Source organism: Globicephala melas, chromosome 9 (genome assembly GCF_963455315.2).
Source record: "Globicephala melas chromosome 9, mGloMel1.2, whole genome shotgun sequence".
NCBI classification, from domain to species: Eukaryota; Metazoa; Chordata; class Mammalia; order Artiodactyla; family Delphinidae; genus Globicephala; species Globicephala melas.
The window spans coordinates 15544395-15567914 of NC_083322.1; the positions used below are offsets into that span (position 1 = coordinate 15544395).

Below are 23520 nucleotides of genomic sequence, written 5' to 3' on the forward strand. Positions count from 1 at the left end.
ATTACATCTTTTCAAGGCCCAGTTCAACACTTTGCTCTCTTTGGTGTTACGTCCTTTGTACTGAGTCAGCCGCTGGGGCTTCACCCTGCTCTAGATTACAGCTTTCACTGTCTGAGCTGTTCATTCAGCACTCGGCCGTGCACGGTCTTCTCTTGTTAGTGACCTTTTCTTTCAAGTCCTCCGTGTCGCCTCAAGTGGCGCGCCAGCTTCTCCCAGGAAGGACAGAAGCATCTTTCTCTTTATTTCCCGCACAGCACTCAGAATGCTGACATTGTTCCAGCTACATGCAAAGTTCATACGTGGGACATCTCAGACCATCCTGATTCCCGAGAGCTGGCGTGTGCGGATGTAGGCGCATCGGTGTGCGTTTGCGTGTTGCTGAGTATTTTCATCACTTGTCTACGTGACCCCTTCCCAACCCCTCAACCTCCTGTGGCTCCCTCCTCCTTTTTCTTTCGTATATTCTGAGGTACTTCTGGCATCATTTGGTATCTAGGGTGGCGACGCTGTGGGGATATCCCAGAGGGATCTGGCCCTCACTGAGCCCTGTCCAGAGGACACGTGGCACAAACACCTGGGGCCCTGACAGATCAAGGCCTTGACTCCGGCAGCAGTACCCAGGCTGAGGGTTTCACACAGAGTGAGGGCTCCCTGCAGGAGACCCTCAGAGGTGGGCTCTGAGACTCCCCCCTCCACCCCGCCCCCCTGACGTGAGGCATCTCTGTTCCCCGGTCTGGGCTCTTGAAATCCTGCCGTCTCGGAGAGACTTACTTACGCAGCGAGGAGCCACGGTAGGGGCGCGCTGGCACGTCAGCTAGCCACCCTCTCGGTTTGTCCCAAACGGCCTGTATTCTGTTTGAGGAAAAGAGGCACTGGCGTGAGTGGCGATGGAGCCTGTGCTTTGGCCCTGAAACCACATGAATGGAACTTCCAGATAATGTCAGCCTTCTTTTTCCCTAGCACCAATTTACAGGTTGCGTCCTAGACACCCCAGGGGAGTAGAACTTGCCGAACATGCTTGTCCTTTCTTCTCATTGGGTTTTTAAATAAATCAAAGAACCTTGTTTTCATTTACCTAGGATTATACAGCAGCAGTGTTCTTGTTCGTGTTGCCCGTAGGGGCAATCCCCACTGGAAGGACGCTGAATTCCTGACACTCTGAAGGCTTAGGAAGCTTCCTTCCCTGCACTTTACCGAGCAGTCCCTTCACCCCACCCTCGGAGAGGAAGAAAAGGGTAGCCTTGCCCGGGCCCAGTTGCCCCGTCTCCCCCTCCCATCACTGTGCCCCTGCAGACCGAGCTTTGTGTCCAGAAGGGAGGATAAAATTCTTCTTGCCGCACTCGCTGTTTCTCCTTTGCCTGACTCCCAGCGCTCAGTTTCTGTTTCTCACCATGATTCTTCTGACGTGGGAAAGGTGAGGGGCCTGAGAATTACTGGGAAGAAGACAGCTGGGGGAGCCTGAGTTGGGAAGCTCATCCCACCAGCCTCATGCAGCCCCCTTTTCCTGACTTTTCACCACTCGGCGCTCCATCCTGTCCTCCCCCTAGTGCCTCCTGTGCCCCCTCCCCCACTCCCAGGATGGTCGGGTTCCTGCCTGGAGCCCCTTCCCTGGCCATGCATCCTTTTGTCGCTGTGGCCTCATGATAAGGGCGGGGCTGATGGAAGCAGTGCTTCCTTGCACTGGGTCTGTGAGCCCATGTCTGGGAACTCTGTGTGCAGTGAGATGCTGCCAGGCCAGTACTTCTGTGTGGCCAGCAGCAGCCTCTGGCCCTGAGGTCTCCTGAGACAGGAGGCCAAGAAAGGGTTGCCATGTCGGCTCCGGAGACTAAATATTTCCTCCTACTTCTCCACTTCTGATCTCTGGTGATTAAAGTTGTGTGTGTGTGTGTGTGTGTGTGTGTGTGTGTGTGTGTGTGTGTGTTGGGGGGAGGGTGGCGTCCTTAAGAATACAGTGAGAGAGGTGGGGTCAGAGGCAGGATTACTTGACCATCTTCAGGGAAAAATGAGATTTGGTGTGCACTTATCGGGAAGGGGCTCAGCCAGCCTTGTTGTACATGCTTTTGGGGTCAAACTTCAGACTCTTAGGGTGGCATTCAATTTAAGTTTCCTTGGGCAGCAAGGAGGCCTAGACCTGTCAGAAATCATGAACTGTGAAACTAGGTTTCCCTTTCTTTCTCCTACCCTATCCTTCCCTCCCTCTCTTCTTTCTGTCTCTATCAAACGCTGTTAACTACTACCAGATATTCATTGCTACTTAGCAGAAATCACATCTCTTGTTCAAAGGAAGAACATATAGCTTGCTTGGTGGTACATATGGATCAGGGACTTGTGACCAAAGGAAGTGGGTAGGTGGGACAGGATTAGATATTAAACTGTTTCTCAGGGACAGTTATATACTTTCTACCACTGCTTGCCTCTGGTCCTTTTGTCCCCGCTCCAGCTTCCATCCCCAGAGCCAGTGGTCTAAGGCTGTGACAGTTTTACTTCCATGCTTGATATGAGCTGAAGTTTGGTGAGGAACTGTCACCGCTTGGAAGGCCAACAGTGCCCACAGCATGGGAAACATACAGGGCCAAGTCAGAACTTTGAGTGTGTTCTCTTACAATCACTGTTAGGTCTGCTGGTTAGGTTATGCCCACCATCCTAAAGCATAGCATATCATTCATTGTGTCATTATTCTATAAGTAAATTATGATCAGAGTATAATGGGATATAATCTATGTTATAGCCTATGTTGTCTTAGTTTTCACAGATGGGCCCCCTCCACTAGTTTTTACAGATGTGACACACACACACACACAAAATTACAAATTAATGGATTTCCTTTGACAAAATCAGGAAACCCTTAGTAAGGACACTGAGGTTACTTGATATTTGAAGCAGTAAGCCTAATTGGCCTTTAAATTCATTGATGAGAGTGAATTATTAAACTTTTATAATGTTAATTTTTAAGCATGTTTGGGTCCCAGGCCATGTTTATTTTTAAAATTGTATCTTTGTGCTAGGTTCCGTAACAGCTATGTCCCGATATGAAGAATAACAACTAGGCTGCTGACTTAATTTTAATGACTTTTCTTGCTTTATCATTTTTCATAGTGAAGGAAGTATTGACTTCAGAGTTTTTAAAGAAAAAGTGAGTCGTTACAATATTGAGAATGTCTAGATTCCCGTGTTTTGTCTTTATATTTAGTTTAAATCTTGCAAATAAAAATTGGAACATAACCAAGCATTAATTGAGCAGTTTCTGCCCAGAAGCTTATTATCCAGCTACTTCAAATAACTTTAACTAATTAAAGCATAGTCGTAAACCAAGAAGTCAGCAGTTGAGACTTCGGATTCATTGGAACAGTTTTCATCAGTTGAGAAACTAAAATTCATGGATTTTTCTACTATGGAAAAAGACCTGAGGCCTTCATTCAGAATTTATTCACTTAATTTTGCATGTGATTATAGGCCTTAATTATCTGATTTATCAGATTAGAAGCTGTTTAGAAGCTGTCATTTTAGAAATTGAGGGCAACTGAAGTCAGGCGCCATAACATTGAAAGACTATCTAGCCTGATAGAAAGACAGGAAGCAGAAAAATGACTGTTCTTTGTAGTAAAATACATCATGTTGTAGTGATTATAAAGAAAAATTCAGATTATGGTTTTATATATTCTGCCTCAGAAGGCACAGAAGCATGCCTTATGAGGGCCTTTTAAAATTTAACATTGTTTAAATAAAATTAGTTTTATAACAGAAAGCACTTTTCTTCCTATATTATCATCTGTAGAACACTGCGCTTGAATTGTTACACATGAATGATATCGGTGTAGGTACATCTCACCCTAGGAAGCTGAGAGAGGACAGTCTTATGCCACAGGTTCTCAAACTCTTCCAGGCAAGATCCCTATTCACAGGAGATTCCGACTTGGAATCCAGATGGAGAACAAGGCAAGGAAGGGGTATTCTGGCTTCGGCGAGTGCACTTTTGTCCCTTCCCACCATCCCCAGTGACTCCGTAGGAGCCTCAAGGAGCCCTTGGAGCTCTGCAGGCCCCAGTGCAGAGCACACGTCAGGCACAAGGCTACACCAGGGCAGGAGTTACTGGTAAGGAAGGAGGTTTTTCAGGCGGCCTTAAATAAGCCCGTCAGTGGTTGCTACCATGAGAGTGTTGCTTTGCTTGCGTGCAGTGAAATCCGCTAGGGGTTTAGTGGATAATGGGTAGAATGAAATCAACTCCGAGCGTCCCTATAACTCTTGAGCAACAGGACTCACTCAGGAGACCCGTGCATTTGCTGCGGGTGGTGCTAAAGCAGTGATCCCCACCAGGAGATCCGGAACAAACAGGAGAGCAACAATAGTTTGCTCCTTACGGGCACTTAGCTCACAAAAATATTTGCAAACCTAGAATTTTATTATTGTTGCCTTGACCGATGCTGCCATTGCTGGTGCTGCTACTAGTACTTGTCACTCTTCTTTTTGCGGTACGCGGGCCTCTCACTGTTGTGGCCTCTCCCCTTAGGGAGCACAGGCTCCGGACACGCAGGCTCAGCGGCCATGGCTCACGGGCCCAGCCGCTCCGCGGCATGTGGGATCCTCCCGGACCGGGGCACGAACCCGTGTCCCCTGCATCGGCAGGCGGACTCTCAACCACTGCGCCACCAGGGAAGCCCTTGTCACTCTTCTTGTTCTCCCTCCCCATCTCCCACCCCTTCCCCTTCCTCCCCACCTCCCGCCGCTTTCTTTTTAGTAGTAGAGCCAGGACACTTTTCAATAGTGTAGCTAGGTGCTTGGGTTTCCCTTATCCTCCTTTTTGGCAAAATCAATCGATTGCCAAGCTTACGTAAGGTTACCGACCATGTTCTTTCCTCAGGCAGAGGAACGCCACGAGTGACGAAAGCGTTTGCAAGCAGGGTACCTAAACCTTAGTCAGTGGGTATCAAGACGACGCGTGTCGTTGCTGCGGTACTGACTGCAGCGTTCTGGATGCTTGGCTGGTGGCTGGTGGCACTGTGGAGACTCTGTGTGGAATGGGTAGAAGCACCGAGGAGGCGGGAGGCTACAGTTTCTTTCCTGATTCTGCGCCTTCCAAGGTGCTGGTTTGCAGTCCTTCCAGGCTCCTTGGTAGCAGCCACACCTCCATTTTTGGCTTAAAAATCCTATCTCAGTAGGGGAAGCTGAGTCTTGTGTCTTTCTTAAGGACAGGGACTTCGGGCCTTTCACACTCGGATGCTTTGATGGGCTGGGTCACAGACTGGCTTTGTTATAATGAGTTTCTTTCAGTGCTCAACCCCCCAAATTATTCCTGCAGATCTGCCTTTTAGCCTGTTCTCCATAGAGAGACCTGAGCATTTGTGAGTCAGACGTTACATGGCTCCGTCAGTATGGAATGGAGATTTCCACCCCTTTCTCTCTCTCCCTGCTGCTTGTTTTTTATTGTTAGAAAAAAGATAAACCTCAGAGAATATTTTTATTGTGAATTTTAACTGGTACTGACAGGGAGGCCAAACTGTGCATGCTTTTAAGCACGAGCCTGCTATCAGACTAATTGGCCCTGCTGTGCTCTAATTATATGACCTCGGGCACATCCCTTGCTGGGCCTGTTTTCTCATCTGTAAAATGGTAGTAAGAATAGTATCTATTTCTTAGGGTGGTGAGGATGAAATGAGGTACTCTCTGTGAGGTGCTTACAAGAATACCTGGCACATAGAAAGTGCTAAATTCATCTTAGCTGCTTTTGCTGTTACTGGGCTGCTGCTGCTCTGATGATGATGATGATGGTGGTGATAAGGATGGTGACTCGTAAAAGTTAAATTCGTCTTCTTACTTTCCAGAAGATTTGGGCAGAAACCAAGTAGCGTTGTATAGATTTGTGCTGGGAATAAAAGTCCAAGGGGATGGCCCCTTGAAATGTAAACTGTTTGGCTGTAGGGAAACCATGCTTGTTTTGAACCTAGACCCTACCCCTTAGCTATTAGAGTAAACGTGAAAAAAAAATAGGTTAATAATGCCTACAATGTTAGGTTATGGAACTAAGAAAATAACAGAATAAAGAGCTTGGTTCATAGTATATACTCAGCATACAGCAGCTAGTATAATTCTGTTTTAAAGAGAAAATCTTAGGCCACCCTCAGTCATGGATATGAAGTTACTTGGTAGGTCAGAGTACTGTTGCGGAAGTTTGTCCGATTATTGAATGTTTATGACGAAGTTTTAAATTGGTTTACGTTTGCCTCATTTATGTATACTCTCTTTACTACCAGGGAGCTCTTCAGAACAGACCGTTAACATTTCTTCTTGTCTTTTGAATTGTCTGTTGTAGAAATCAGCTCTCAGGAGGAAGTGTGCGGTCTGTAAGATCGTCGTCCACACCGCCTGCATCGAACAGCTAGAAAAGGTGAGACAGCGCCACCTGCTGCAATTTTTGCTACCCTGCCAGTGTTTGGACTTCAAAGACCAGGTGTCAGTTTCCATTTTCAACTTTTTGAAAACAATGCTCTTTTAAAAACCTGGAAGTCCAACATTACCAGATTAATAATGAAAGGATGGAAGGACAATGCTTAAGTTTCATTCACTGTATTGTTTGCTGAGGTATTATTTGATATCATTTTATGTTGATTCTCAGGAAAAGGAATAATAAGGTTAGAGAGAAAAGCCTCACGTGTACTCATTTTCTTCAACAATAACAAACGTTGTTATTCACCCATGGGATTTTCCACAAGATGTTTCGTATTAAAGAAAAAAAATTCCATAGCTCTTTAAAATCATTGTTTAGACATGTCTGACCTTTGTAAGTTTACTTCTTTCTAAATTGGCTGCCATGGAGAGAGCCCGGCCAGAAGCTGAGTTCCTTGCTTTGAGCAGCGTTCCCGCTTACACAGCATTAATGCGTGGGAGGGGCTGGAAGTGACATTCCGGTGGTGTCTTTCCTCCAGAGGAGGTGGATTCTGCAGAGTCCATTTATCTGTCATCGGGGCAAGGGAAAGGCTCCAGTAGTGAGCTCTCTGCTGTCCTCTTCCTTCCATGCCTCCTGCCCCTTTTCCACGTGGGATTCTCTGGGCATCATCTATCTTGAGCTGCCATGTGTACATGTATTGAAATATTTTAGTCCCCGGGGATGTTCATTTAGTTTTACGGACACATTATCAACTGTTGCCAAGTGATATTTTGTGGGAATGACTAGTAATATTTTACAATAATTTTTTTTTTTGCTGTCCCAACTCCATGTACTCATTTCCTACTTCATTTCTACGCTCCTTTCACCTTATCAAGTAGCTAAAGAAGATGTAAATGTATAGGGAGACCTCCGCATCTAAAAGTAAGGGAGTGCTGAATGCTTGAAGAATAATTTTGTGTATTTTTGTGACTCATCTTCATCATATTAAAAATGTCTCAAGTTTATATTTTCCTACTTTTAAAATCTAAAACACAGCTGGATGATTTCAGCTGCCATATATTTTTCTTCTGCCTCTTTATTATCTCAGTTTCTCAAATTTATGGCGTAAGAGCATTACTGTCTAAAGATAACTTTGATTTCATCAGTGAGACTGAAGAGTCATGGACTGGAGATAACAGGATCGCTTGGGATTATCTAAGGTGATGATTTCAAAAGACTAAGAATAGTGTAAGACTATGTTCCTTATTCTTTGAGGTTTTTTTTTTTTTTCTGTAGTCTCAATATCTGTCACTGTTGGTTTTTTCAGGTAACTCATTCTAGTCAGGTGCTTATCTCTAATATAATACACTTTTCTTTTTAAATGACAGATTAATTTCCGATGTAAACCAACATTTCGAGAAGGGGGCTCAAGATCACCGAGAGAAGTAAGTGTATCAGAGCTCTAGTTCAAATACCGCTTTTTATCTCCCATCGATTCATTGGATTCATAGATATTCAGTAGGGATTTAAAAAAAATGAAGTCCATCTCCCTCTATTCCACATCAGTTTCTTTTCGATACATCAACACATACAATCAATAAAATCCCCAAGCCTCTTCAGTGTGTGTCTACGGCCCTTTCTTCTTCTCACAGAATGTATTGGGGAGCTAAGGTCTTATTGAATGGACCTAGAAAGTAGCGGGAGGAGGAGGTGGTGGAATTGAAAAGATAAGAAATAGCATTTTATTGACTTTTGGTCCATTTTAATTCCTGGAAGAGGTGGCAACTAAACTGAGACCCAAAGGGATGATCTAAGTGAAGGGCGGGGGGTTAGCTAGGAGGTGAGTGGCAGCCTTTGAGACAGAACACAGGCACACAGGCACAAAGGTGAGAGGATGTATGAGGAAGGCGTGAGACCTGAGAGATAAGCAGAGCTAGACCAGGAAGGCCCTTGTTAGCAAGGCTGCAAGTGGAATGTCTCATCATCATAGTAATTAGAGGGGACATGAAACTGTTATAAGCAGAATATATTATTCTGGCTACAGTGTGGAGGGAATGCCATATAATTCAAGCAATATTGGAAGCATGGAGAAAAAAATTGAAGAGCTGTTCTCCTAATCTGGGCAAGAGATAACGGTGATCTGAACTAAGAGTAATACTGAGATGGAGAAAATTGGAGAATATGAATTTGAAGGAAACAGAATTGACAGGAGATAGTAATTGATTGGATTTTGGACACAAAGGCAGGGGAGCTCAGAATAAACAAGGGTTCTTCTCTGAGAAAGCAATTAGATGTTGGCAAATGAGTTGCTCTGAGGATGGGGTAGGGAAGTAATGAGTTCAGTTGTAGAACTCTCAAGTTTGAGGTGTCCTGAGGCCCCAGCTGGGGATGCCCAACAGAAAGCTGAGTGGGTAGATGAGCTTGGAGCTTATGAGGAAGATTGGGCGCTAGAGGTTAGACATTGGGGAATTGTCAGCATATTGAGATAGTAATTAAAGCTACGAGAATAGATGAATGAGTGGAATAGGAATAGAAGACGTCTGAGTACAGAGGTGTTAATGACAGTTAATGAAAAAAGACACTGTGAAGAAGAATGATCTCGTTGTTACTGCCTAATACAAGGAGATTGGGAGAAAACATGGAGAGAGAATAGGCTGGCGGTGGAGGTTTGGAGAGAGATGAAAATATCAAGAGTTGTCCCTGTCCACTGTCCTCTCCCACTGTGCTTGTCTATTATGTCAGCAAGAGGAAAGTTATGGGTCATATGTAGGGTGAGGAAATCTAAGAAAAATGATAGGGTTGTTTTACCCTCCATGTCACCCAAGTGCACTGTAGCAATGGTCAGGAGATAACTCAGTGACAGCTCAGATGAAGGAGAAATTTTATTTAGGACCGTAGAAGCAACCACTTTGAGGTTTTAAGATGGACTGTATGAATTTCTAACCAGAGAATCCTTATGTCTACCTTTGGTTCCCTGTCCTTTAATCTCCCTTTTTCTCTCTGGATAGATAATTGTAATTGTATGTGCAATTTTCTAATGCAAGGATTTTTTGGGTGTGTTTTCAGCAGCTGTTATTGTTTCTCTTCCATGAAGCCAGACCCTTTATAAGTGTTTTCAGCACCTTCCCTTGTCTTCGTATCAAGGACGTGCTATTTCTTCCATTCCTACATTTTCACCTCCCCACCTTCCTTCCAGATTATCTCCATCATCATAAACATGCTCTGACAGCTCCCATCTTAAAAACCAAACAAACAAAAATAGTCCTTCACCACCAGCTGTGTCTTAACTGTGGCTCTGATTCTCAGCGCTGTGTTCAGTGCTAACTTCCAGAAAGTGTTAACTACGTTAATTGTTTTCAGCGTGTCCCCTCCTAGGCATTTTAACCTGTTCCGATCTGGTTTTTACTCTACCTGTTCACTGAAATTGCTTTTTTAATGTTGCCAGTATCGCCTGAATGCCAAATCCATTAGAAATTTTTCTGTTCTTATTCGGTCTTGCAGATGTGTTCAAACTACTCAGTATTTCATCCTCCTTGAAATGCTCTCCTGTCATGACATCTTTCCTAATGTTCCTCTTATTTCACTGGGTAGTCCTTTCATTGCTCACTCCCTGGTATTCGTTGGGCTTAGTACTGGACCATGTTCTGCCTACTGTTGTTGGGAGAGCTCATCCAATCCCTTGGCTTTACATATCATGTCTGGGCTGACAACAGCTAGCTTTCCATTTCCAGCCCACACTTGGAGTTCCATTTGATATGCCCGCTGAATGTATCACAGTCATCTCAAATATAATACATTACAAACTAAACTTTTTATTTCCATCACCATAAAAACAAGTTTTTTCAATTCTTTTGTACCTCAGAAAATAAGATGACTATTGGCCCAGCTCCTTGATCGAGAAAATGGGTGAGGAAGGGGGGTCATAATGATTACTTTTCTCAGGTACTCCCCACAGCTAGTTCATTTGCCAACCCTATCAATTTTATTCATAAACTATATTTCAAATGATCCATTTATCTCCATTTCTGTTGTCAGCACCTTAGACTAAGACACCAGGATCTCTCACTTTTTTTTTTTTTTTTTTGCGGTACGCGGGCCTCTCACTGTTGTGGCCTCTCCCATTGCGGAGCACAGGCTCCGGACGCGCAGGCTCAGTGGCCATGGCTCACAGGCCCAGCCGCTCTGCGGCATGTGGGATCTTCCCAGACCAGGGCATGAACCTGTGTCCCCCGTATCGGCAGGCGGACTCTCAACCACTGCGCCACCAGGGAAGTCCTAGGATCTCTCACTTTTGACCACTACAATAGGTTCTCCAGGATTCTTTAGTTTCCCCCTTCAATCCACCATGATTTAAGAGACTCATCTTTAAAAATGAATGTTGGATTATATCATTTTCCAACTTAAAACTCTTCAGTGGTTTCCATATCGTTTAGAGGAAAACCATACCCTTGGCTTTGCATGAAAAGTCAAAAGTCCTGCAAAGGCTGGACCCAGCCTACCTCTTCCAACCCATCCAGCTACCACATGGATTTTCTTTCAGTTCTTGAGTCATGCATCCAGATATTCCTCACCTTCTGATATTTGTGTGTTTCATTGCTGTACTGGAAATCTCTTTGCATGGCTAGCTCTTTCTTATAGTTAGACCTCAGTTCAAATATCAGCCCCTCAGAGGTCTTCCTTGATGACCACCTCTAAGTAGGTTAGTAGGTTGCACATTGTTCTTTATCAAAGCACCTTGTTCTGCCCTTCAGAGCACTTTGTATGTCATAATTATTTATTACTCATTTGCTTGTTTGTTGCCATCCTCCTATAGCGTAAGCTTTGGGGGATCACTCGTGAAATTTGTCCCAACCTCATTGTACCAGGCAGGATGCAGAGGATGTGATCAATGAATATCTTTTGACTGATTGAATTTATAAAGGGGCTAATTTTTCCCCAAGTGTCTAAGAACTCTTGGTCTAAGAGGACAGTTTGGAGATGATACTTATGACAGATTATGACCCATGGAGATTCTTAATTAAGAGTCCTTAGGTAGTTTACTTAATGGAAATGAAAGAAGCAATCACTTTAGAATTAGTTTGACCTGGGTTCAAAGGACACCTCTGCTTCTTTTCCCCTAGATGATGTCTCTAGGGCTGGGCTCTGGAACAGGGCTATTAATCACTGTCCCCTAGGCTTAGTGGGGTGCCTGATACCTGGAAATGTTTTAATGAATATTGTTTGGACTCCGCTAAGTTGAACCTTTCTGGCTGGACCTCAGTTTTCGTAGAGATAAGCTGCATGGATTAGGCTGTAATTGCTAAGATCCTTTCAAAAGCTCTGTGAATAATACTATGAATTAAACTGGCTGTTTCTGAAAATAATTGAACAATTGTGTTATGCATTTCTGCTAACAATACTGACCATAAACCCTGAAATAATGGATCACCGAGATTTTAACACCCATAAGTAATAGCCCTTTCCTTACCCAGTATTTGAAGATGCTATATGAATAATTCAGATTATTGATGAACAATAAAAAGATGTTATGGTGTCAGCAGCCTTGCTTTGCTAGCTTAACAGCAGGGAATCAACACTCATATTTGCAATGTGAAGATCCCGAGTCTGATTTCATTTCAATAATTTAGGAGATATAAATAATAGTCAAAGGAAATAGTGTGAAAAATTTAAGTGCTTGGGAAAGAAGGATGATTCTACAGAAATGGTTCTTTTCCCCCTAATTGATAAAGACAATGGATGATCCTTCAAAATGGTAACTACACAATTTAATTGTCAAAGAAATTCGGTTGAGAATTTCATTCAATTCAGCACACACTTTTTGGCTTTTACTTTGTTCCAGCTATGTTTAAGCAGCAATAGAAGAAATTTATATCAGGCCTAAGAAGACCTCTGAATAGATGGATACTTGACATCTCAAATCAGGGCCATAGATTAGAGACAATTACTCAGTTTCTATAGTAGTGCTTTTGTTTGAGTTATTTTATCTGGGCCTTAATTTCCTACCTATTTCCTAGGAAGGATGGTATTAAAAATAGTTAACAACTTGCAGAGTCAAATATTTAAATAAAAATTTTTAAATGTTCTCTTTCATTCCTTAAATAAACTAAACTACATGGTATGATAAACCTGCTTACCAAACGATGCATGTTGCAGCAGAAATGATTCATTGTCAGTCGTATAATTTCTAAAGAATTGTTGATTTGTGGAAACTGCTGGTTTAGTCTTTTGATTAGAGCCGTCACTAGCTAAATAATTCCATGAGTCAGCCGTGATTTCTCATGGGTAATTGATCAAATTCTTCCAATGTTTCCCTCCGTAAATTCTTAAATTGAGAGTCATTAGGTGATTTATAATCTCAGTAAGCAGAGAATTTCTCTTAACATCAATGATACTGTTCATTCTCCCTCAGCTTCTGCTAAACTAACAGCAATTATAGTAAATTTTTCTATCTCTCATAATCCTGCCTGACATTTTTATGGATTCAATATTTCCACTACTGACTGTCATTGAAATCATTTATTGAAGGAGCTTGAACCTGATCTTTCAGAGCAGAGGAGAGGTGCTGCAACACAGTGCTGCCAGCCTGCCTGGGTCTGAATCCTTGCTCTGTCCCTGACATTTGAAGTCGCCACTCTATAACTTAGTTTTGTCATCTGTAAAATGAGGACGATAATGATAATTCAAGTCAAGCCCTCTGATAACATGCCCTACAATGACGTTAACTGTGATAGAGGACAACTAGCAGTTGACCCCAGGCCTCCCCAGCCCTTATTCTTAAACAGGCAGTGGGCTAAAAGTGCTTCTCACTTGAGTGGGTGGAAAGCTGGAGTGGTCCACTTCATCTGTGAACTAGAGAGATGGAGGGTCCAATATCATCATCCCCAGTAGAGTTTTTTCACTGACCTGAAGGTATGGACGCTGATAACTGAGCAGGTTTCTGGACTTGCAGCCATAGGCCCCCAAAATTGTCTATATTGATATTTAAGCTTGGACAAACAACTACCATCAGTGGGGCACAGCCCAGTCTTCTGAGTTTGTGGGAGAACCCCATGGCATCGCCCCAGTAACATGATTCATTTTCAGAAGAGAGCTCCAGAATCTTGGAGACCTGTTATGCCCGAAATTCACACTCTAGTTGCTTAATAATGAGGAGGTAGGAGTGGGCTCCAGTGTTGGGGGGCGGGGGGGGCGGTGTATGGCATCCAGGGAGGAGCCAGGGGGATGGTAGGGGCACTAAACTGCAATTTATCAACCAATATAGAAATACTTCAACATTTTACCAACTTGGGGTTTTACTAGTTCTTATCAACTAAACAGCACCTATACTCGTGAAAATTCTCATGAAAATTAAATTATTATTACATGTAAGGCATTTTAAAAAGTGCCTGACAGTGTTAGTAGTCAAGAAATGTTAACTATTATTATTAGCTTCTTTCTGAGAACAATGTAAGAATTGTGTCCTTGTTTCATTAAACTGCCACAGTGCGAAAAGCAAGATAAAAACTAGACGAATTAGCGGGACCGTTATGCTTTTTTATATCTTATTATAGTTAAAAGACCATTATTCCTCCAGGATCTTTGTTTAGTTTTAATTTAAATTGGTTTGACGTTACGAAGAGAAATAGAGGTGGCACTTTGGAATTGATGATGCTAATGCTTGTTGGAGGTATCTTTGTCACTCTGAATTTCATGCCTTGATATAACATCTTTTTTTCTCGACACTGATCTGTTTCCTGTGTCCCTCTGTACTTAGAACAATGCCTGGGTAGTAGGCATTTGGTAAGTATTTGTTGAAAAACTGAATATATGGTAAAGGGCCCGTGAGCCATGGCCGCTGAGCCTGCACGTCCGGAGCCTGTGCTCCGCAACGGGAGAGGCCACAACAGTGAGAGGCCCGCGTACCACAAAAAAAATAAAAAAAAAATAAAGGGCCTATTTTAAAGGGAAAGTATGGATTGTGGCCTGACGATACGCGTGTTAATTTCAGGTAAAGTATGTTTTCTCAGAAAAGGGCAGGAGAAAAACATTAGCAAATATTTCAGGTGTATTGGCCTAAGAGAGATGAGTTGTATGGAAGTTATTAGGGTTTACCTGTACCGTTAGGCCTGAAGACCACCTTCTCTCTTGTAAAGTATCCCAACAGCTGGGGTGACGGGTGCTTCTACTTGGGAGGAAAAGGACCTTCCATGTTTCCTACAGCTCAAGCCAAGAATAGACCTTGGAAGCTGATCTCATTCAGGTTATCCAAGGACAGTTTAAATACAACCTCATTGCAGAATTTCGCGATATGCCCACATCTCTTGTCTCTGTCATCAGTTTCCTTCAGCTTTTCTCTTCCTTCACTTTCGCTAGTGAAAAACTGTCACCATGTAAGTCCCGAATCAGGAGATCTGTTTCTTTCTGAGAATTTAATTTCTTTAAGTTCTCTGACTCAAATGTTTAGTACAGTGCCTGCCTGGCATTTATAAAGCATTAAATACATATTGGTTTAAAAAATTGGAGGTCTTTGTCCTTCTCTCCTTCACCTTCTCATTTCTTTAAGGATATTTCTTTTACCTGCCTCAGTTACCCACCCTCCACCGCCCCCCCTGCCCCAGCTCAAGGTCACAAATCTGCACAATGTTTTACTAGACGGAAAACAGAGTAACGGGAATTCATTATGGCCATTCGTTACCAGGAAGCCGCAGAGGGAGGGCATGATTAATGGTTTCTACAGATACGAAACGTCACTGAGGATGGAGACTTGCCTTCATTTTCCCAAGTGGGTTCATGTTTATTGTTAAACAAATCACACACACACATATTTGTTTTTGTGCTTAGATGGGCTTAGATGGTTGTTCGCGGAAATCTTTATTCTTAAAACATTAAAAAAAAAACCTAACCTTGGAGTTTGGGAATTGAAACATGTTTATTTACTTTTGTTTTCCCACAGAATTTTGTGCGTCATCACTGGGTACACAGGCGTCGGCAGGAGGGAAAATGTAAGCAGTGTGGTAAGGTAAGGGGCCCGCACCCCACGGTCATCGCAGGAGTCTCCTCAGGCCTTGGCAAGCACCCAAGGTAGATGAGTCCAGTCACCCAGACCCAGGGCTCAGGACGTCCCTTCCTTTCCCAAAGGCCTCCGTTCTCTAGGTCCCCTTCCCTTAAGAGGTGTTTTATTTGTTCTAGAACTCACTCAAGAAGCAGTGGTCTCCATACAAGGAATTAGCACGTTTTAAGAGAGATGGATGGACTTTTACAGTGAATTTCATTGTGGATAGTTTAAAAAAAGGATACTTCCTATCTTGTTAAAACTCCCTCCTGAGGACTGCTGGCCCATCATACTTCTTTGAACACCAACAGAAAACCAGTAGGTTGATGAGCGATACTACTCGTGTTGATATGTTATGGTTGAGCAGAACTGGGTAGAAGGACAACGTGGAAGCAAGAAATGTGTCGCTCTCTTGGGATATTATCCAATTCCTGGAAAGAGACGCCCTTCTCGTATGTGGTGACTTATGTCTACTCTCTAAGTATGACTGGCTACAGGCCCCTCAGGGTGCAGGGCCACTTGGAAGAGTGAGGTGGGGATCTGACAGCTTCATGCTCTGTAGATTCCATGTTATTGACCCGAACAGAGTTGGATTATGGCGTTTTCAATGTACAAAGATCTACTTTAGGAATGAAAGGATCCTCAGAGAAAGTTAAACTGGTGGTGAATCCTACTACGAAGATTTTTTTTAAAAAATTTACATAGACGTAAGCTGGTCTCAATAAAGCAAAGTTTTGATTTGGTAGAGAGCAAGATAATTTGGGAGAGTATATTCCTCATCAATTCATTTCTAATTTGTTTATTTATTCATATGACTCTTTGGGGTCAAGCACTGGGGTGAGCTGACCAGTATGGCATTTTTGACAATAGAGGGAGGCAAGGAAGTTTTGGCTGCCTGAGTAGTGTTGAGGGCGAGCGAGACATGGAAAAAGTTTGATTAATGCTGCTGTTTTCCCAGTGCCTGAAAGGGAAATATGCTGTAGCCATTGGTTACCAAGCTCTTCTTTGGAAGGTGGCACACTTTAGTCTCAAGGGTATGGGCCTCCATTATAACTGGTATTATCTCCTCCAGTTCAACACAGTGACTCTCAGCTGGTTCCTTTCTAGCCTGGAAAGAGGACAGGCAAAATAGCTTAAAAGGGGGAGGAGGTAAAAAGAAGAGGAGGAGGGAGGGAGAGAGGAGGAGTTGAAAGTTGCTTACCAGCCATTTTACATGGCTGGGAAAAAGGAGGTCAGCCCTCTACCCTCACATGACCTTCCTTCGCTGGCTCCGTCTACTCCTTCCCTGTCTGCTGTTGCCCTAGGACTTATGGATTTTCTCTTACTTAGTGGATTGTAGACTGTCTGCAACTTTCCCATAAGAATGTGTGCATGTGTATGCGTAAGAGAGAAGAAACAGGTGGGCGTGGCCAATTTTGAGGTCAGAGATGTGGACAGTAGGAAGGATCTGGATGAACAGGTTCTTCACTTTGGAGAAAATATCTTCACTGGACAGCCTAGTAGCTGGCACCACCTCAGCAACTTTCAAGCCATAATAGATTTGGAGGAATTTTATTAAAAGAAAATCAATAAGCATTATATATCTTGTGACAAGTATTCCCTAGCGTCGCATTTCACTCCCTTTTCTGGCTTGTCTTCTGTTGGCGTGGTCAACCGAAGGGGAAGAACTGGACACCCTGCACTCTGAGTTGCTGTGACCATGTCTCTCTTCCTGCCCAGTGTCCCCAGGCAGGCATCTCAGAGCACTCACAGCTCGCTGCTCATCACGGCTCTCCGCAGGGAAATCTGTGAGCCCAGCTCTTCACGTAAAGTTCCCATAACGTTGAATTGTTATATTCATGTCCTGTGTTTATAATCCAGCTGCTTATGGATTCTCAGAGACTCAAGCAATTGTGGCATATGATGGTCTTAAACCTGTGTCTCCTTGCTGGATAATAAATAACCCTTCTTTGGAGCCTGGCTTCTCCCCTGGATTAGAGGAAGACTAGTGAGTGACTCTCTTTCCATTTGCAGATTAAGGGATTGAAGATTCATTTCAGACTTTGATGCTATGCATAGTTTTCATCAGTACGGTTGGTTGTACATTCTTACATATCCAGAGATTTCTAAACCATTCCACACACACACACACACACACAGACTTCTATACACGTTATTCCATAATTTATCCATTGGGATGGGGTAAAAAATACTTTACTTAGCAAAAAAAAATGTTTAAACCAGTGGTTTGAAAACTTTTGGGGTTATTAGTGAGTGTTTGTGGTTAAGAGTATTTGTGGTTTCATTTTCTACTTTTTAGAATCAACAGTAAATATTTGAGACTAATTAGAGACTGATTTTCTCTCAAGCCTTGAATGCGTTTGGCTGAGTGTGTGTGTCATATAATGAATATCAGATGAGACAGCTCGTGATTCAATCGCTCAGTTGCTTTAACATTCACTGACTACCAGGCTGCCATGTTTATGACCATCATGTAGTTTTACATTGTTTTCGTTCATAGTCCTACATTATGAAAGAGTTAAGGTCCAGGCAGAAGAGAGCTGTCACACTCAAATTATGTAATTTGATAAGTGTTTAATAAAGAGAATATTTAAAATGTGTGAGCAGAAAAGAAGCTGCAAGGGATAGTGAAAAACTCGAGGCCAGTAACAGCAGGGATCTGTGGTCAAGCCAAGTCTAAAAGGGTCATGAGACTAAGTCATGAGACTTAGCCAGCCTGAGGTGATCTACCAGCTGGGAGAATAAATATCCCAACTTCACTCACCTTCAGTCTCCAGTGGCCAAACCCAATAGAAACCAGAGCACAAGGGACATTGTTGAGGCAATCCGTAAAAGTTAACTTTTTACAACAGGACACAGGGTAGAGAAAGATGGAGAGTGGATCCAGAGGGACAGTGGGATTGATCCAGCCCATATTTAGTGTAAATCTATACTTGGCCAATCGTTAAAAGCAAGCTACATACTTATTCTGCAAACATACCTCTTTACTGATCTTCACCACATCTACACATTGCATTCATTCAATCAAGATTTATTCAACACTGAGTTATCCCTAGTAGTACTTAAAAAAAATCAATATGCAAAGAAAAAAGATAGTCATGATTATAGCTAATTTGACCTTTTATTTTTAAAGGAACCATCCAAACCCAGCAGTATGGCAGTTGTGGAAATATGCTTGTCAATTACAACTTGAAATTTTATCTTTTATTTCTTCATTTGGAAACATATGTAAAAGTTATAAAATAAACGAGCTAATTTTTTAAAACTTAAAAATTTAAAATTTCAAACATCAAGTCATGAAAGCAGTTTTTAACACAAGAATACATAGTTTAACTTTGGTGTACATTTCTGATGTCTTCCAGTTTCCTAACCAAACATGTCACATAACTATGAATTATTCATCTATAAATTATATGTACTTTCATATATAATTAAAGTAAATTAAATTTTAGGTAGCACTAATTAAAGGGGAAAATGTCAGAACTACTCTTTATTGTAATGAATATTGTTAAAAATGAATTTAAAATGAACTTGTGCAATAATTGAAATATACCCATCTAAAGGAAGTATCCTTAATGGCATTTTTGTATTGCAAAAATGACACAAATGATTTAAGATATTCCATGGGGGTGTGGTTGAGATATGGATGAATAGTGAAAGGGATTAGAGAGTCTAAAAATAATGGAAAGTACTGACCTGGAGCTTTGGGGGATGTTCCCTTCAGTAAAGAAGCACCATTCTTTACTGGTTTAAAAATGTGTGAGCCCTGGAGGTCAGCTCTCAAGAGGCCCTGCAGAGTTAGGAACAAGGAAAGGAAGTCCAAGGGTGAGAATCCATTCACTAGTTAGGCAGGTTTGGTTATTTGCCTGTCTGTATGTTTGTCCAGATGCCATTAGCCTCAGGAGGATTGTTGAGAATGTAAAGTAAGTAATACAACAAGTCCAAAGAAATCTAGCCTCTCCATGGAGCCTGTGCCCACATAGCTGCTGGAAGCCTGGCTTTTCTTTCTGTCCTTGGCTGAGTATCAAGGAAGGAGATAAGTGCCACTACCATTCTATTCCCTGCTTCTATGCATTTGACTCTGTTAGATTCCTCATATAAGTGGTATCATACATGACGTAGTATTTGTCTTCCTGTGTCTGGCTTATTTTACTGAGCATAATGTCTTCCCGATTCACCTGGGAAAGGGGAAATGGAGAGGTACAAAGGGTACAAAGTTTCAATTATGCAAGATGGATGAGTCTTTGAGATCTACAGCATAGTGCTTGTAGTTAACAATACTATATTGAATACTTGAAATTTTTCTAAGAGGGTAGATATTATATTAAGTGTTCTTATCACAAAAGATAATAGTAACCAAGGAGGGCAGGAGGAAACTTTTGAAGGTGATGGATATGTTTACGGCATAGATTGTGATGATGGTTTCACAGGTGTATACTTGTTTCCAAACTCATCAAGTTGTACACATTAAATATGTACAGCTTTTTTGTATGTCATTCATACTTCAAAGTGGTTTGTAAAAAGGGCAGATAGAGGCTGAGGGCTCGGAAGCAGAGTGTTCCTTGCTGTGGTCTCCAGGTGGCTCAGTCACTCAGTTCTCACCTGTAGAGATGTTTTGCTACTGCCACTGCTTCCCTAGTCTTTGACATGGCCGGTGTCCTAGTAGTTACAGCTAATGTGATGCTCTAGTCACTCTGGTCCCTAATGCTCTTTCTTCAGAAAAGACTTCGCAAGAGAAGGCACGAGGATTGTGCAGAAGGAGGAGTTGAACTGCAGTGCAGCTCCAACAAAGGCCTCAGCCAATCCCATAAGGATCTGGAAAAGCTCCTCAGAGTTGCCCTGCCTTGACCAGTCATTGGATGTGGGCTGTCCTTGGCCAAGGTGACTCTTTTAGGCTTAGGGCAATGCTTAAGGATGGAAAGGTGACTCCCTGGAAAGCCATCAGCCTCCAGCCTTCCTATCAACTGGGAGAATGAGCTGAGTGCCTCAGGCGCGCAGCAGAGTTTTCTGGGTGGAACATCAGCATCTACTACAGTCCGTCCCTTGTGCTTCTCAGAGTCACTTGCTTCATAAAATACATGTTTGGAAAAGTTCCTCCGGGATTCTGGTTGGGCTGACTTCCTGGGGAAACATTTAAGAGGAAGGTTAGTGGGATACACTACAGCCCTGTCTCTGGCAGCCGGTCTTAAGTCTGCAACTGATGTTCATCATCTCCTTCCTCAACCACTCTTTCTGTAGTCACCTCACGCTCAGTTAACTCTTCTTGTCCGGGTGATCACCTGTTTGGGCTGTTGTAACAGAATACCCTCGATTGGGTAGCCTAAAAACAACAGAATCTTATTTCTCAGTCTGGAGGCTAGGAGTCCAAAGTTGAGATGCTGGCAGATTCGGTTTCTGGTGAGAGCTTACTTCTTTTTCATAGATGACCATCTTCTCGCTGAGTTCTCACATGGTAAAAGGGACAAGGGAGCTATAAAAGTCTATTTTATAAGGACACGAATCCCATCATGAGGGCTCCACTCTCATGACCTAATCACCCTCTAAAGACCCCACCTCCACATACCAGCACGTTGGGGATTAGGTTTCAACATACGAATTTTGAGGGGACACAAGCATTCAGTCTCTAGCAGTGACCTACTTGGTGGAGTGACCAAGACCCTTACCCTACGCAGTCTGATCCCCTGGTCTTGGCTGTTGCACTTGTCTATTGACCATCAAAAGTTTTCAAAGAATTAGAAAGGATGCCCCAGTGGATAATCTGGCTGCCAGATATTTTCTTACTGCCTCCATTGTCAAATAACTCTCCCCCACCTAATGATCAGGATCAAGATGGTGACGCCTTCCTGTGCCTGTTAGTCTCTTGACACAAAGATGCCAAAGTAACTTGGTGCAGTGGTAGTTTAAGGTTTAAGGTCCTCCTGTTATCCATGGTGGAGATATTCCCCATCTGGTATTCAGCCTCTCAGAGCCCAAAGTTGTGGAGAAAGGAAGCACAAATTCCCCAAGTGGGCCAGTGGGAGTGATAGTAGGCAGGGCTCCTCCTCCTCTCACTCCTTGGTCTCTGCACCCATGTATTTTACCATGGAAACACAGCGCCATTAAATGATCATGAGTTTGGTCAATATACTGAGACTAGAGGATGGTGCTCATAGGATACCATCTCAAAGCTGAAACCCATGTCACATCTTCAAAAGACCTTTCCATCTCTCTGTCAGGCCTGTAGCTTCTTGGTGGTGTGGGATGTGGTAGGACTTATGTATCTCATGGCCATATGCCTACTCCTGAACCTCCATTTCAAGAATACAAAAATGTATTCTTTGGTCTGAAAGTGTTGTATAAGATCCTGTGTTGGTGGGTCAAACACCCTGTAAGCCCTTGCTTAGTAGCGCTGACGGAGGCCCTGCAGAAGGAAAAGGTAAACCCGTACCTGCAATATGTGTTGATTCTGGTCAAGGTGACTTGCTTCCACTTCCAGAGTGGAAGGAGTTTAGTGTAGTCAATTTGCCACCAAGCATCTGGTGGTTCCCTTTCAGGGTTGGTGCCATATTAAGTGTTCAGCTTTGGTATCTTTGGCTGGCAGGCTAGACAGTCAGCAGTGATAGTAGCAGTGGTGGTAGTGGAAGCCCATGCTGCTGGACCCAGCCGTAGCATTCATCACTGCCATCACGGCTACGCCACTTCTGAGCCCATAGTGCTATGGATAGCTCATGACAACGTGTGGAGTCTGAGTTGTTATATCTAAGTTTTTAGTTCTTATACCGTGAATGCTTTCTGGTGGGCATTAATGTGCAGTACAGTGATCTTCACTTTATGTTCATCCATGTGCCTCTTCCCCTGATCTCCTCTTTCCTTCCAGGCCCCTGATCAACTAGCCAAGTCATTCAACACTATCTGTAAGTCATTATGTATTCTTATATCAGGCTACTTATCTTTTCACAGAAAGTGGGGGACCAGCTGCTCTTCCTGAAGTTATGTCCCTTGGGAGGATTTCTTCTCACTTCTGTCCCTCAGGACAACTCCTGAGTAGGCTTTAGTGAAGTAGTAGTCTACTTTTGGCTTGGACTCATGTGCCAAGTTGACCCCTCCATGAACCTATCATAGCTTTTTCCTTCTCTTTCAGATGGTCATAAGGGATCCCCATATTTCCATAGGTGTGAGTTGAATGAGAGGCCTAGTATTATAACAGTGGATAATATGGGGAGTCTGAGCTACCTACTCATGTGTCTTACTTGTGTTCTTTGGTACTGCTGGTGCCAGATCCCGTATGTTCTCATTTAAATGTAACAGTGAATTGCACCTGGGCCCACACAACCTTATGACTTAAGGATCTGACAGAACCCATCTCATGACTACCTGGTGATTCAGGTATTCCTCCACCATAACATAATAACATACCAGGTGCTGTTTTTGAAAGATATACAAATCTCTCCTACAGATGGCACGACCTCATTTCAGAATCCTAGAGTCTATGTTGTAATTCTCCTATTGATGCTTGTCATTAACTCTATAGCGCCTCTTTTCTCCTACCCAGTGCCTCTAATAGCATGGAGCCTGCTGCAAGTGACAGGGCCTACTTTCACTGAAGACTGGACCCACTGCAGAGTTGTTTCATGTTCTGTGCTCTACTCCAAGCTGGCAGCTTTTAATATCATCCAATAAACTGATTGAGGCAGTATTCCTAAGTGTGGAATATACTGCCTCAGAATTCAAAGAGACCTACAGAGTACCATGCTTCATTCTTAGTGGTTAAAATTGTGAAATGCAATAATTTGTCCTTTAGATTGGGCAGGATATTCTAGCACGCCCTGGCCCACTAAACCCTAGAAGCTTCATTGATGTGTGGGACCTCTGATTCTTCATAGGGCTTATCTCCCCACCTTCTGTCTCACCAAAACCTCCAATATACTTGCCACTTCTTGCTCATCCACCTTAATATGATACCTTTGATATGGTGGACCAAGTGGTATTCTTCAGAATGTTCATATGGTTCAGGTTACTTTGCACTATATTTGGATAAGATTCAGAAGAGTTAAAAGCCCTGGCACAAGGCTGTAAAAGTACACTGTTAACCCTAACAAGTGAATGCACATGGTTTTTGATTCTCCTTTCAGTGAGGGAAGGAAAAGAA

General features: G+C 43.0%; 1 protein-coding gene across 5 annotated transcripts in view; it reads left to right on the top strand.

Annotated features, from left to right (window-relative positions):
• The window catches only part of DGKI (diacylglycerol kinase iota), a 459796-nt gene that overhangs the window by 188209 nt on the left and 248067 nt on the right, over window positions 1–23520 (top strand). For all 5 annotated transcript variants that reach the window (XR_009565254.1, XR_009565255.1, XM_060305263.1 and 2 more), the window contains exons 4-6: window positions 6308–6382; window positions 7750–7806; window positions 15294–15359. Coding sequence is in view for 2 of the 5 variants with exons in the window: in XM_060305263.1 (XP_060161246.1) it covers window positions 6308–6382; window positions 7750–7806; window positions 15294–15359 (198 nt within the window). In the remaining 3 variants the exon portion in view is untranslated. The remainder of the gene's footprint in view (window positions 1–6307; window positions 6383–7749; window positions 7807–15293; window positions 15360–23520) is intronic.